General features: G+C 46.4%; 1 protein-coding gene across 3 annotated transcripts; it reads left to right on the plus strand.

Annotated features, from left to right (window-relative positions):
• Positions 1–1,552: 1,552 nt before the first annotated feature.
• Positions 1,553–6,126, plus strand: LOC103627306 (TPX2 (targeting protein for Xklp2) protein family). Of its 3 annotated transcripts, none has more exons than XM_008647603.2 (10): positions 1,553–1,797; positions 2,483–2,631; positions 2,869–3,531; positions 4,190–4,681; positions 4,769–4,827; positions 4,902–4,979; positions 5,063–5,135; positions 5,343–5,441; positions 5,603–5,688; positions 5,845–6,126. In XM_008647603.2, exons 2-10 carry the CDS (start codon positions 2,557–2,559, stop codon positions 5,867–5,869), a joined length of 1,650 nt encoding a protein of 549 aa, XP_008645825.1. In that variant the 5' UTR covers positions 1,553–1,797; positions 2,483–2,556; the 3' UTR covers positions 5,870–6,126. The 3 variants fall into 3 exon arrangements, 2 of the variants coding, with proteins under 2 accessions (XP_008645825.1, XP_008645826.1); XR_553535.4 differs by having other exon boundaries at positions 1,584–1,797; positions 5,603–5,745; positions 5,845–6,121; XM_008647604.3 differs by lacking the exon at positions 1,553–1,797 and adding an exon at positions 2,023–2,199 and having other exon boundaries at positions 5,845–6,124.
• Positions 6,127–15,842: the final 9,716 nt, after the last annotated feature.

The following is a 15,842-nucleotide window of genomic DNA, read 5'->3' on the forward strand; positions in this document are numbered from 1 at the left end:
TTGTTAGAGGTAGTTTTAGTTCATATATTAAGCATGTCCACAAATGATTTGACCTAAAAATTTGCATTTGTAATTTTGCAATTTATTAGGGTCCAGTAGACTTATGCTATAAGATAAATCAGTCATGCCACAAAAATAGTGCATATATTCATGCAATAAAGTAAAAATGTCTTAATGGGGTGTTTGAATGCACTAGAGCTAATAGTTAACTGCTAAAATTAGTTGAAGACATTTAAACAGTCTATCTAATAGTTCAACTATTATCTATTTTTAGCAAATTAGCTACTAGTTAGCTAGCTATTTGTTAGCTAGCTAATTCCACTAGCAATTGTTTAGCCAGGAAACTATTATCTCTAGTGTATTCAAACACTCCTGTCGGAGAGTAAACTCCAACGGGGGCGGCAGAATGCATCCGCCTAACTCTAAGAACAGGTGCAACCTAGGGTTTGCCTAATGTGATAGATAAACACAAGAACATATAAGGATTTATAGTGGTTTAGACTGTCGGAGGTAATGCTCTACTTCACAATAAGCAATGTGAGTGTATTGTTGAGGGCTTGAGAAAGCTTGGATCCGAATGAAGATGTCTCCCCCAGGAGCTTGAGTGAGGATGTCCCCCTCCAGGTGTTCTCCCATAGAGGTTGCCTCTTTGTCTTGGGCCCATTTTGACTTGAGATAGCCCCTCTAAGTAGCGTGTGTGCCTTCCCTTTTATAGTCGAAGGGAGGCACATACATGGTCAGTGAGGAACCCTGACAAGTGGCCCAAAGTTGCATAAAAAAAATGCGTGGGGCAATTAATCCTGTGGTCCAAGGACTTCACTTGGTGGCTGCATGGATTCTCTAGCTACGAGATGTAAAAGTTGTGAGAAAGATAAAATATAGTAGGATTCTGAAGAATCTAGTTTATTTTAAATTGAACTAAAGAAATTTATATTTTTATGAATCTATTTCGGTATTGTACCCATTTGGTTAAGATTGTAGATTTTTTTTGCAGTAAATCTGATTCAGAAATTTAAGCCAAACCGATCTTAAAGGAGAAACTGTAATTTGAGTGCTCCTGTTCTTCTAAAGAAACAATTAAGGAGAAACCATGTCGGATCTTTAAAAGACTAGTTTCTGACTATACTTAAGTAGTTAATTCAAATTCGACAGAATTTGAGATCGGAGAGACAAATTTTGGTTCTGATAGGTGGCTGGATCGAGCACCGAGCAGGGTGTTTGGACACGGGCCTACCCAGTGCAGCCTATAAAGTTTTCACGTGTCCTTTATAATTTCGAAAACGCAATCCTACGCTACGCTTAGTCGACGCAACACGCAAGGAAACAAAACACACGCGACAAGCTCCATGCCTCCCAGCCTAGACCAACGAGGCCTGCCCTGGGGGTACCAGTGCGCACAGCCCGAGGCCACATCCTCGAGAGGGCAAGAGCCCAGCTAATTTTTAATCCCGGAACCCGAAGCCCAGAAGGCCCACGAGAGCGTCGAAACGCGACGCCGGCGACTCGGCGACCGCGCGCCGCCTTTAATTCGAACGTTGGAGGAGTCCTGACTAGTAGCAGTAGTCCACCCTGTCCATTCCCGGCACACCGCGACAGCATTTAACTAGCGTGCGTCACCTCCCGTCCTACTGCTTCCTCTCGAGGCTCCGAGCCGCCCGTTAGTAGTGTAGACCTGCCTCCGCCTTCTCCTCGCCAACGCGCCACCGCAGTAAAGAGCGCGGATTAATTCCAGGGCGAGGGGGGAGACTCACCTCCATTACGCTCCGTCCCCCTTCCCCGGCGTGCACCGTGCAGTAGGTGAGCCCTCAACCATCGCTCTCCTGGTCCGGCCCGCGTCCCTTCCGATCGGCCGGTGGGTTTCGATTGCGCTCTCGGTACCGCCGTACCGGTACGATCCAGACTCTTGATTGCTTCCCGCTGGTTGCTGCGGTTGGGACTGAGACCCGCGCGGGCCTTTGGTTGGTGAGCGCCGCCGTGGTGGCCCTGGTTGGTACTTGGTAGTGTTCTCCCGGCTTCCGCTTCCCTGGGGGTAGGGTACCAGTGTACTGCTACTGCGGCGCACGCCGGCACGCGCAGCCGGGTTTCCTTGCTGGCGCGCGCGCCCGTTCATGCGCGGCGCTTTGGTGGCTTGGATGTTCCTCGAGGAAACAGGAAGGGTTGCCGCGTACACCCCAGTTCTTGCCAGCCGTATCTTTCTAGGTCGGGGTTCTGTTGCTGCATGCGTTTGCTGGGTATTGATTTGCCGTCTCATGCTCTCGCTAGCTGCCCTGCACGTGACACGAAGTGTAATTTTGTCTCAGTGTGCTCTGGAATGGTTTTGGGGGCTTTGGGCTTCAAGGGATTTATGGTTCAGAAGCAAATTTTGCGGATTTGGGTTTCCGACATCCCATTTCTTGTTTCGATCTTGTGGTGTTTGTTCCACTCATCCTGACACCGTAGTCCCCGATGCGGCGCTTATGTTATGGTAAATTTGGTGCTGCAGGTATCTGTGCATTCCTGCCCTGCTGTGGTTGGCTAGGTAGGGGTGGTAACTGGTAAGAACAGCAAGAACCAACCATGGCTGCTGATGTTGGGCTTCGGTTCAACGGCTGGTCATACTCGGATTTGCCTTACAACGACCACAATGCACAGGTTACGTTCTGCTTTCCTTATCAACCATTCCCCTGTAATTTCTAAAAAAAATCAACTGAAATCCTGGACCTGTGTTGTTGATATGTCAGGCTGATGCTGCTTAGATTCAGACTTTGTACGTTCCTAGTGTTTTCTTAGAGTCTAGATAACGGCTCCGTGTTTTGTTCTCTGTCAGTCGGCTCTTTTGAATGATGAAATATCCTGAATTCTCACTTTTTCTTTTTGTCTGGTTTTCAGGATTCATCAGTTCAGGAAATGGTGCTCAACCATGGCTCGGTGTCATTCGGTAGATTTGCTGCAGAATCATTGTCATGGGAAAGAAGGTCAGTGTTTGAACATAACAGACGCCAAGAGGAACTAAGCAAGCTCACAGCCCCTGGTTTGGTTGCACAAAAGAAGGCTTTCTTTGAAGAATATTACAAGAGGGCAAGACATCTCAAGGCTCAGGGGGTATTGCACCAGGCTGGAGCCGCAGTGGAGGAGAACGATAGCAGCCAGGCAGATGAATTGCCAGCAGCTATGTCTGAAGATCCAGTAGCCACTGCTCCAAGTTCTAGTTTTGAGCCTTCCACTGATGTTGAGAGCAAATGCCAGGATGCTCATGAGCACGGGTACTTGACATTTAATCCTTTATTTTCTCAGACAGCAAGCTTGCCAAACATTCAGGAGGAGAGTTCTAGCTCTGGTCAAAAGCATGGATTCAGTTGTGAAACTATTGAGAGAAAAGTTCTTGCACCAAGACGTGTGGCATCAAATGATAATGATCAAAGCAATATTGCTGGATCAAGGATTGTCTTACCAATAGTCAGTCTACAATCAGAATACCTCAAAGCTGATCCTGAGAAGAGTGAGGCAAGCAAAAATGTACCTATTATTAATAGGTCAAAAAAGGTATCAAAGGTAATGTCTCGATATCAAATGTTGTGAAAATATTTTTTTGTTTTGGTTTCCACTATAGTGGCATGACGAATCTGGAATTCAGGATATTAGTATTCTGTTTTAGAAAATTCATGACAATTGCACAATAATAAAGGTGTTGCTGCATGGCTAGATACTTCAGGATTAAGATAATTATTTATTTTGTAGAACGTAGATTCACTGACAAATAACTAATGTTATCGAACATTATACACCTATGTGCTCATTTATTTGCTTCAAATACATTAATAGTGCTTATCTCACCTAGACTGCAAGATTTGTATATTGATTTAGTACATAGCTACATGGATAAAATAACAACCTGGTAGCAGGGATCATAAAAGTGATAAAGCACATGCATGTATGTTATTTACTCCAAATACATCATTTGTGCAGAGATCGTGGCTTTGACCAAGTTCTGAAGTTCCATCCTTAATGTAGTCAGGGAGGGTGTAATTACCAGAATATATCTCTGTTCAATATGTAAATGTGAACAAACTTGACAACTTTCTGAATAATACTAAAGAAAAGTTTCATGCTGTAGACTTACCCCTCCGTGTTGATTCATATAAGATGTCATGGAAACTCAAGTTTTGGAGTTTATTTATCTGATACATCTCTGTTTATTACATTATCTCAGGACCTGGCAACTTCTGTTATCAGCATCCCAAGGGTAGATTTAAGAAGGAATTCAGAAAACGGACCCTCTCGAGACTTGGAGGATCCATTCCACAAGAGAGTTGAGATGAAATTGCGTGCTTTATCTGATCGGATGGATGCTGACAGAACTACGGCCTCTAGTAGATCATCCTCTTACCAACCTCCTGAGAGAGCTATGACCTCAGCTAGATCTGCATATCAAGATAGACTAGCAATATCTTCTAGATCCAGTGTGTCTCAGAACACTAGTAAAGCCTTGGCACCTTCTAAATTAGCTGCTCAAGCTTCCCATAAATTTCTTAAAGGTGTGCAGCGTTTAGATGCCATGCCCCGTGGTATTTTCGTTAATAAAGGATCAAGTGCTTCTCTTGTTGCTTCTTGCAACAGTAGTGCAACTGGGAAGTTGTCTGCCAAGATTTTGGTGGCACCCAGTTCGTCTCAAGTTGGTGCAAAGACTTCCAGGACTGCTCAGGTAATTTTTTGCCCCGCCAACAAAACTACATCAACTTCCCATTGAGAAATAGAGCTTCAGTTGCTTGATGCCAATATCGTTTTGCAGGTTACACCGAAAAGAGCAGCAGGACCTACCAGTGTAAACAATGTGTCACACAATAAAAGGTCTTTAATTCTCTCTGTTACTACACATTGACTGGAATCATTATAGAATTGTTACTGATAGAGCTGATGATCAGGAAGCACACACCGGTCGCATTGGGTGAAAAATACCCAAAGAGAGAGTATGTGCGCAGATCTGCACCTCCAAGTGCAAGGTATAACCGTTCCCGATTTGCTGAATTATCTGTTAGCAGTAGGTATTCACTGAATCATCTTAAGCTACTGTGGTCCTGTGCAGAAGCAGCTCCGAGAATCTCCCTCGTGCTGCAAAGGCGCCTAAGATATCAAAAGTGATGAATGCGGTGTCCAAGGTAAAAACCCTTGAGAGAACACAGGTGGTGGTCCACAACATCTTCTTGCAAACATTAGTGGCACTGAAACTGATTAGCAGATTGGTTTAATCCTTCTTGAGATCGAGTTCATATATTTTGTTTGTCGGGGGATGCTGCCAGTTCATAGCGTTTTTGTTTTGTTTCTTTGTCCTATTTACTAGCTGATCGAATTGTACTTTGTTGTAGGCTGAAGCTGTGCAGAAGTCAAAATCATCAAGCAATCTTGTTGGAGGAAGAAATTTATCGACAAAGCGCTCCGCAAACTGCAATGAAGAAAACAGAAAGGTTGGATGTTTCCGTCAATGATCTCAAACACTAATGTTTACTAGATGCCGGCATGCTTACCCTTGATCCATCTTCAGTGCTCCAAAAGTTTCCTTTTCCTTGCTTTTGGATGCCAACATGAACTAAAATTGGTTGGATGCATCGTGTGTGTCTCTCTACAGGCGATCCCGTCGCGCAAGGTAAACATGGCTGAATGCACGAGGAGCAATCTGAAAGGTGGCCCATCACTGACTAAGAACAAGCCACGGTAGGTGAAGCCACTGACGAATTAATTGCTCAGCACATCCAGCATTAGCTTTAAGCTGTGAGACATCTTCATGAACGCCTGCGCTAGCTTGTTTTTTGTCAGCACTCAACACTGGTAGTTCCTGAAAAATGGTTCTGATCAGCCAACCTTTTGCAGGCAAGAGAGGCCACGGTGGAGATGATTGCCAGGCGAGAGAAGCCACGAATCCACCACGGTGATTATTAAATAGTCTTGAGAAGCATCGATCACCTGGAGCCTCAAACGTGTACCTCTGGTTAGTTTTGCAACACGAAATTGAGTGCCGGCCATCAAAAGCATACAGCACCAAGACTTGCCTTGTCTTGTAGCTGTAGCATACAGTGGCTGGCTGTTTGTTCCCCTTGTTGTTGTAATCCAACAACAGTCGCAAGAGAATATCTGGATGTGCAAGGCAGTATCGTGCCGCTGCTGTGCTGTCGTTACGGCCCGTGACATTTCTGGCCGTCGCGTTTGTTGCTGCTTTGCGAAGGGGATACACCGGAACCATTTGAGGTTCTAAATAACTTTAACAACAACAACAACAACAAATATATAGCTCAGGTCAATATCTTCAACTTTGGTACTAAACCATCTTAACATTTGAGATATTTAATTATAAATTCAAAACATATATTTGGAGTACTAAATGACTTTAAATAAGAAAACATTTTAACTAAAAAGTTATAGATCATATTGAGAACATGTGAGTTTATTTGGTACTTTTAAATTTTAAAATATATTAATAATATTTTAGGGTCCCAAATAGTTTGTTTTCACAAAATTTTCAGCTATAAAGTTGTACACCCCGTCGAGTGACACAACTTTATGTAAACTTTGTATTCATCTAGGTTTATACGGAAAAATAATTTGATTTTTAAAAAGACAGATATCGATGATTTTTAAAAACAGATATCTTAGGTGTCGTTTCTATAAATATTTTTTAGAGACAACCTGTTGAGAGAGATGACATCTCGTTACGCCTATCTCTATTAATAACTAAATATTGTCTCGTACAATCGTTTGCTTAGTTCATTTAATTATAGTCTAAGATCATGTTTGAATGTACTAGAGTTAATATGTTTAAATGTACTAGAGTTGATAGTTAGCTGCTAAAATTAGTTCGAGAAATCCAAATAGGGCTAATAGTTCAACTATTAGCTGTTTTTAGCAGTATACATCCAAAACAGCTTTAGCTAATAGTCTAGCTAACTATTAGTTATTGACTACCAGCTAAAATTAGCTAATAATTAGTTAGTGATTTGATAACCAGCTATTGAGCACCAAATATGTCCAGACGGTTCAACCTTATAGCACGAACGATCTGCACCCCAAACGGTCCGGCGTGGTGGCACAGACGGTCCATGTGGGAACAGATTTAGTTAGGATCCTAATTTCTTGTGGTATTTGTTTGGGAACTAACTAGGATCTGGTCTAGACCTCCCCGTATATAAATGAAGGGGTATAGCCGATTGACACAACCACAATCGAATCTATCAAACCAATTTATCTTATTTGTTTTGTTCTTCTATGCATTAGGAGTAGGAGTAATATAGTCTTAGTTTAGCCTTCATCACCCTCAATCTTCACCTCTCTTCGGCTCTACGCCTTCTAGAGATGTCTTGGGTGGTCTTCAGATCCCAAGACAACTCTATGATCTCTTCTCCCGACAGGATCTCTCCCGAGAGGCAAGATTCAGGTTTCTGCGAAGAAGAAGACTCTGCGCCATCACAGACATCATGGAAGCATGCAGAGAGCAGTAGCTCTTGTAGCGAGATTGCGGATTGTCAGGTGCAAGATAACGGACCGTCCACGCTCTCGCAGAGAGCACCGCCTCGAGGTTCATACTAGTGTTTGGCCCGAAATCGGCGCCAACACACTTTTTGTCCACTTTGCTTGGGACAAGTGCATTCTAAATCTATTATAATCGACTAGCAAATGGTCGTTCTAAGAATCACACATATCTCCCAAGACAAAAATTCTTATACCGACTGTTGAGAACCTATCGATCGATGAGCAACAACAATATAGGGATCTCATGAGTAAAAGTGGAAGAGGATTCACGCCACCAACTCACCAAGGTCCTAGAGGAGGCGAAGGAGAAGTTATTAGCACACTTCACGGTGGATCGCCACCAGAAGATTATCAAGCTTGGAGAGATCGAGATCGTATCTCTCCAACCTTCACTTCAAGCCTCCAATGTAAGTAAATCCGACGACATCCAATCCATTAAATAATTGTAGATCAACAACAGGATCAAATGAAACCGCAAATTTGAGGTTGGAAAAATCACTTAGGGATTAACACACACATTTGAGAAATCTATTGGTCCTAGTTTTCCGTCGCACGAAACTAATAACAAGATTATTGTACCTAATACATCGACAACAAATAGGGATTCTCAGCCCTAGCCATTATATGGTATGCCGATAAATTTACATACATGGCAAATACCACCATCGTCGTCGTCTCTGCTTTACAGATCGACGACGCTGGATATAACCGAATTGTCTGATCCTAATCTCGGATAGTCCGGTCATAATGCGGACCATCCGACACTCCCTAAAAGACAGTTCGAAACTCAAAGTAAGTGCAACAACAACACAATTCTCCCGTACATATCAAATTCGCAGAGCGTCATATGATCATAGACCGAATATTAATTGTTTTCGATCGATCATGGGCAGAAGGTTGGTATAACAATGCCCAGCCAACTGAGCCCCGTATCCGAAGGGCCGGTGAGTTACCATCTGGCATTATAGAGAAAAAACATTAGGGAGGAAATGGTTGAATTGTTCCAAGAAAAACTCAGAGTAAGTGTAACCGGATTAGTGCAATCAATACCAAAAGCCATATGATCACCGGTTTGACTCTATCTCGTACCCACATGGGACTAGGATACCAGATTTCTCCAAATTTTCAGGTGAGTGTGGTAAAAGCATACATGAACACCTAGGCTACTTCTTAGCGTAGATAGGCGAATTGGCTGATAGAGGCTTTCCGTGTTCGTTTGTTTTCCTTATCCCTTACTGGTACTGCTTTTGCATGGTATACCACTGTATTATAATTCCATTAATTCCTAGAACAATTTAGAGAGTAAACTCCATTAGCATTTATTTTTCGGGGAGTATGAATTGAATTTAGTTGATTTAGCTTGACTCCGACAAGGACACGAAGAATCGGTTAATGACTATATCCAAAGATTTTGAGACACTAACAATTAATGCTTCCAAATCTATGTTGCATACAAACAACTAGCAAGGCTGGATTTTAATGGGTTGCAATCTTACTTAAAAGAAAAATTAGATGGCACCAAGTTCTTTTCAATAACACAACTACACCAGCGAGCTTTGTCTTGTGAAAGCCAAAGTAAAGAGATATCAAAATTAACTTCGCATAATGTGCATATAGTGGAACGCGACCAAAGCAGTTTAGATGATGAATCCGCGGAAGTATATACTGTTGAACTTATTTGGCCAACGAAGGTCGAACCTTTGTCATGTTCTTCTTTACAGTTGATTCAAAAGAACCAGTAAGACGAAGTTAAATTTACTTTTAGTGTCGTCCAATGTGACAAAATATTTGATGAACTATTAAAAAGTGGCAACATTATGGTAACTCATACTATTCCTCCTCAAGTGGCATAATTCCTTTTTCCATGCCACTAATGATTGCAATATTTTCCGTGGACGAATACAATCGACTATAAATGAAGGTCGGTTAAGCTTCCAAGAGATACAAAGTAACAAGCTGTCATTTCCTGTCAATATAATAGATCTAGGACAAAGAAGGTTAGTTCGACCAAATGTGGCCGATAAAGGCAAAGGCAAAAGTGTCGTCATCTGTGACCATCGCGTCCTCGATGAGGTCAGACGGGTCGCTTCTATGGATATTGTTGCACAAAAGACACCCCAATGGGGGAGACCTTGAAGATCACCACTAGGATCAAAGGTACTAGGGGACAAGAACGATCGGCTAGCCGATTGAAGCTCCATGTCCTGCATATCACAGACGGTTCAACACCTGCATGCGAATGGTTTGGTGTCCACGCAGATGGTCCAATTGACTCAACCGGACGATCCGACACCAACTAGAGACCACAACATCTACGCATCTTCGAGCCTCGACAACCAGAAGTTGGTACGTGGAAGCAAAATACATTTAAATCATCTGGTTGACTAGTTAAAGTTGCTCCTACTTTTGATCGATTACTCTCTAAATATGCTAGTAAGGAGGTCGATTCACATGATCGGCCAACAAAGCAATCCCAACCACCCACAAAAGTATCACGGTCTATGAAAATGGTCCAAAAGGCGACGTAACAAGTGTTGCATGTTCATCCATCTCTAGTGATGACATGGTACTTTTCAACAGCTTACTCATCACCGATATATATTGTCTTGTTCAAACATGGGATAGTGAAGCGGTAAACCTATATTTATATGCACAAATAATCCCTTTGTCTATTCGGGCTAGGGGCACCACAATTTTGTGTCTACCGTTCATCAAGTAGTCATGGCCGAGAAAGATGCAATCTTAAACGACATTTATGCATTGAAATCTTATTGAATGATTATCCTATTGAGTGAAGGAGCCGGTGACTAGTGACTTGCATCGAGTTGAGTTCTTATTTTTGGGAACAAAATGACTTGTGAGTTCTATTGTTTCTCGAAAGGTACTGATAGTACATGTGTTGCTGGTTCGTCAAGCTCCATCAGAAGGCAGGGGCATATATTGAACACCAAATATGGTCGGGCGGTCTTGCCTTATAGCTTGGACGGTTCGGCGTGGCGGTGCGTATGGTCCGCGCGGGAACAAATTCAGTTAGGGATCCTAATTTCTTGTGGAATTTGTTAGCAAACTCTACGAGATTTGTTTGAGAACCAACTATGAATGGGTCTAGACTTCCCCTTATATAAATGAAGGGGTACGACCGTAACACAACCACAATCAAATGTATGAAACCAATTTATCTTATTTGCCTTATTCTTTTCATGCATTAAGAGTAGGAGTAATTTAGCCTTAAGGGGGTGTTTGGTTTCTAGGGACTAATTTTTACTCCCTCCATTTTATTCCATTTTAGTACCTAAATTGCCAGATATGGAAATTGAAATAGAGTTTTATTTTTCGTATTTAGCAATTTAGAGACTACAATGAAATAAAATAAAAGAACTAAAAATTAGTCCTTAGAAACCAAACACCTCTTTAGTTTAGCCTTCTCCAACCTTAATCGTCACCTCTCTTCGGCTCTACGTCATCTAGATGCATCTTGGTTGGTCTGGTGATCTTAAGGCAACGCTAGGATTTCTCCTTCCGATGGGGTCCCTTCTGAGAGGCGAGATTAAGGTTTGTGCGAACCTTCTGGAATAACGCAGAGAGGAGCAGCTCCTGCAACGAGATTGTGGACCGTCTGCGCTCCTGTAGAGAGCACCACTTCGAGATTCATACTAGTGTTTGGCGCCAAATCGACGTTGTTGACACCTTTTTGGAGGCGTCAATCACTCAAAAGAACCAGCGGCGGTGCTCTCTGGTCAGGCGCGGACGGTCCGCGGCACAGAGCCGGACGGTCCGCGACCTGGCGCGAGGCGGCGGTGCTCCCTGGTCAGACGCGGACGGTCCACGGCACAGGGCCGGACGGTCCGTGACCTGGTGCAGGAGCTAGAATCCCCTGCCTGACGGCCGGACGGTCCGCGCCCTAGGGCCGGACGGTCCGCGCGTGCACAGGGGCGGCGGAAGATCGCCGGCGGCGCCTGGATCTCGCTCCGGGGAGGGACCCCGTCGGGGAGGAGAGATCCTAGGAGTTGTCTAGGCTCGGGCAGACCGACCTAGACTCCTCTAATCGACGTAGAGTCGAGGAGAGGCAGAGAATTTGGGGATTGGAATACTAAACTAGGGCTAAACTAGAACTAGACTAGAACTACTCCTAATTGTGCTGGAAATAAATGCGAGATAGAAGTGGTATTGGTTCGATTGTTGGGGGTTCAATCGGCCGTAGCCCTTCATCTATATAAAGGGGGAGGTCTGGATCCGCTTCAAACTGATTTCCAAGTTAATCCTGCAGTTTTAGGTAACAAATACCGCGAGAAACTAGGAACCCTAATTGATTCTGCGCACACGCGGACAGTCCGGACCGCGGACAGTCCGGACCGCGGACCGTCCGGCCTCAGGGCCGGACTGTCCGCACTGCTCTTTTTGGTCTCCAACATATGCCCCCTGCCTTTTGGTGAAGGTTGACGAACCAAAAGCATATGAACTAAACCTGATGTAAGTCATCGACTTTTCAATATGGAGATCATTCAATAAAGCACCAATATAAAGGCCGTTTCGGATTTTATCTTTCTCGGCCATGACTGTTTGATCAATGGATCAAAAGGAATAGAATGGAGGTGCCCCCCCCAGCCTGGATAGACAAAGGGACTATACATATACCATGGATTCATCATCGTACCATTCCATGTGTGAACAAGATAATATACCGACGATGAGTAAACGGGTGGAAAGTACCTTGGTCTCATAGGATGAATAGGCGATGCTTGTTGTGTCGCCTTTCGAGCCGTTTTGTTTACCCGTTTTTTTTAGCAGGTGACCGAGGTTTCTTCGTTGACCGATCACGTAGAACGGTCTTCTTGCTAGTATTCTTGGAGAGCAACTGATCAAAAGTAGAGTCAGTTTTGATCAACCGACCATATGTGCTTTGCCGTTGCGTCTTTTTCCCTTTTAAGGCTTTGTGTGGAGGCTGACGCCTTTGGCCATAGGCGGATTGTCCGGCATAGTTAGCCGAACCGTCTGTCTGAGCATCGGACCGTCCGCATGTAGGTGTCATACCGTCTGTGATGCTCAGGCCAGGTTGTCGTGCTTGGCTCATTAATTGTGCCTGCCCCCCGGTGCCTCCGGACTTTTTAGCCTTATCGTCCGGAGCCTTTCGAGCAATCTCCTTTTGCGATATATTTGACGTGCGAGGATCGTCAATGATGATGTCTTTGCTTTTGCTTTTATCGGCCATTTCGGGCCGAACTAAGATCTTTTCGCATGCGACATCTATTGTATTAACAGGAAATGGTTGTGTGTCCACTTGCATTTCCTGAAAAGCCAACCGACCCTCATTTATGGCCGATTGTACCTGTCGACGAAAAACATTACAGTCATTGGTGGCATGAGAGAAAGAATTATGCCACTTACAATAAGCACGCCTCTTTAATTCATCTATAGGAGGGATATTATGAGTTAATTTAATGTTGCCATTTTTAAGTAGCTCATCAAATATCTTATCGCATTTGGCAACATTAAAGGTAAACTTAATCTCTTCTTGCCGATTCTTTTGAACCGGCTGTAAGGAAGAACATGCTGAAGATTAGGCCTTTGTTGGCCAAATAAACTCAGCGGTATATACATCTGCGGATTCATCATCTGAACTATCACGCTCTATTAGATGTATAGTACGGGCGGCCGATTTTGATGTCTCTTTAAATCGGCTTTCACAGGCTAAAGCCCGCTGATGTAGCTGGGCTATCGAAAAGAACTGGATTCCATCTAATTTGTCTCTTAAGTAGGATAGCAACCCATTAAAAGCTAGCCCTGCTAGCTCTTTGTCTGCAACATGGATCCGAAAGCATCGGTTTCTAGTGTCCCGGAACCTCCGGATATAATCATTAACCGATTCTTCGCGTCCTTGTCGGACCGAAGCTAAGTCAGCTAATCCTAATTCATATTCCCCGGCAAAGAAATGTTCATGAAATTTATTTTCTAACTCATTCCAGGAATTAATGGAATTAGGAGGCAGGGCGGCGTACCATGCAAAAGCAGTACCAGTAAGCGATAAAGAAAATAACCGAACACGAAATGCTTCTCCATCAGCCAATTCGCCTAGGTGTGCTAGGAACTGGCCTATGTGTTCATATGTGCTTCTCCCATTCTCACCAGAAAACTTAGAAAATTCCGGTATCCTTGCCCCTTGTGGATATGGGACAGTGTCAAACCGGTGATTATATGGCTTTTGGTATGATTGCCCTACTCTGGCTACATTAACTCCGAACTTATCTCGAAATAGTTCAGTCATCTCTTCCCTAATTTTTTCCATTGCACCCGGTGGTAGACCACCGGATCCTGGGCTGTGGGGCTCATTTGGTCGGGTATTAGTATACCGACCTTCTTGCCGCGACCGATCGATAGTGTTGATCGGTCTGTGATTATATGGTGCATTATGGTTTAAATATGTAGAAGGCAAAATATACTGCTGTTGTGGTGTGTAATTGTCGGCGTTTCGAGACCGGGGGGTCCCTAAGCCGACGAGTGAGTGTGCCGCGTGCCCCAGCCCAGATGGGTCGAGCGCGTGGGCGAGCGCGAAGGGGGGAGAGCGAGGTGGCCGGAGACGGGCGTGAGAGAGGTGGAAATCCCGCGGCCTTCGTGTTTGTCCCGCGCCCAGGTCGGGTGCGCTTGCAGTAGGGGGTTACAAGCGTCCACGCGGGTGAGGGAAGCGAGCGGCCCCAAGGGAGCGCCTGTCCCGTCCTCGTCCCCGCGCGGCCAACCTTCTCTAAGAAGGCCCTGGTCCTTCCTTTTATAGGCGCAAGGAGAGGATCCAGGTGTACAATGGGGGAGAGCTAGCGGGGGGAGAGCTAGCGCCCTAAGTACATGCCAATGTGGCAGCCGGAGAGATCTTGGCACCCTGCTGGTGTGATGTCGTGGCTGTCGGAGGAGCAACGGAGCCTGGAGGAGGGACAGCTGTCGGAGCGGTTGAGTCCTTGCTGACGTCCCCCTGCTTCCGTAAGGGAGCTGAGAGCCGTCGTCGTCACAGGGCTAGCGGGGCGCCATCATTGCCTATCTGGCGGAGCTAGCCAGATGGGACACCGGTCTTGTTCTCTGCGGCCCGAGTCGGCTCGGGGTAGGGTGATGATGGCGCTTCCTGTTGACGTGGCGGGCCTGTGCCCTAGGTCGGGCGACGTGGAGGTTCCTCCGAAGCCGAGGTCGAGTCTGTCTTCCATGGCCGAGGCCGAGCCCGAGCCCCTGGGTTGGGCGAGGCGGAGGTTGTTCGGCAGAGGCCAGGGCGGAGTCCGAGCCCTGGGGTCGGGCGAAGCGGAGTTCGTCGTCTTCTGGGGCTTAGCCCGAGTCCGAGCCCTGGGTCGGGCGGAGCGGAGTTCGCCGTCTTCCGGGGCCTAGCCCGAGTCCGAGCCCTGGGTCGGGCGGAGCGGAGTTCGCCGTCTTCCGGGGCTTAGCCCGAGTCCGAGCCCTGGGTCGGGCGGAGCGGAGTTCGCCGTCTTCCGGGGCCTAGCCCGAGTCCGAGCCCTGGGTCGAGCGGAGCGGAGTTCACCGTCTTCCGGGGCTTAGCTCGAGTCCGAGCCCTGGGTCGGGCGGAGCGGAGTTCGCCGTCTTTCGGGGCTTAGCCCGAGTCCGAGCCCTGGGTCGGGCGGAGCGGAGTTCGCCGTCTTCCGGGGCCTAGCCCGAGTCCGAGCCCTAGGTCGGGCGGAGCGGAGTTCGCCGTCTTCCGGGGCTTAGCCCGAGTCCGAGCCCTGGGTCGGGCGGAGCGGAGTTCGCCGTCTTCCGGGGCTTAGCCCGAGTCCGAGCCCTGGGTCGGGCGAAGCGGAGTTTCCTATGGCGCCTTTGGCAAGGCCTGACTGCCTGTCAGTCTCACTCTGTCAAGTGGCACTGCAGTCGGAGTGGCGCAGGCGGCGCTGTCCTTCTGTCAGACCGGTCAGTGGAGCGGCGAAGTGACGACAGTCACTTCGGCTCTGCCGGGGGGCGCGCGTCAGGATAAAGGTGTCAGGCCACCTTTGCGTTAAATTCTCCTGCGACTCGGTCGGTTGGTGCGGCGATTTAGTCAGGGTTGCTTCTTAGCGAAGGCAAGGCCTCGGGCGAGCCGGAGATGTGCCCGCCGTTAAAGGGGGGCCTCGGGCGAGACGGAAATCCCTCGGGGTCGGCTGCCCTTGTCCGAGGCTAGGCTCGGGCGAGGCGTGATCGAGTCGCTCGTATGGACTGATCCCTGACTTAATCGCACCCATCAGGCCTCTGCAGCTTTATGCTGATGGGGGTTACCAGCTGAGAATTAGGCGTCTTGAGGGTACCCCTAATTATGGTCCCCGACAGTAGCCCCCGAGCCTCGAAGGGAGTGTTAGCACTCGCTTGGAGGCTTTCGTCGCACTTTTTTG

The sequence above is a fragment of the Zea mays genome, chromosome 5, assembly GCF_902167145.1.
Source record: "Zea mays cultivar B73 chromosome 5, Zm-B73-REFERENCE-NAM-5.0, whole genome shotgun sequence".
Taxonomy (NCBI): Eukaryota; Viridiplantae; Streptophyta; class Magnoliopsida; order Poales; family Poaceae; genus Zea; species Zea mays.

Excerpts from the sequence above, each read along its gene's own strand:
- LOC103627306 (XM_008647603.2), top strand. The coding sequence starts at position 2,557 with ATGGCTGCTGATGTTGGGCTTCGGTTCAACGGCTGGTCATACTCGGAT. Across the intron at positions 4,980-5,062 it reads TCTGCACCTCCAAGTGCAAG|AAGCAGCTCCGAGAATCTCC; the intron begins GTATAACCGTTC and ends GGTCCTGTGCAG. Across the intron at positions 5,689-5,844 it reads CTGACTAAGAACAAGCCACG|GCAAGAGAGGCCACGGTGGA; the intron begins GTAGGTGAAGCC and ends AACCTTTTGCAG.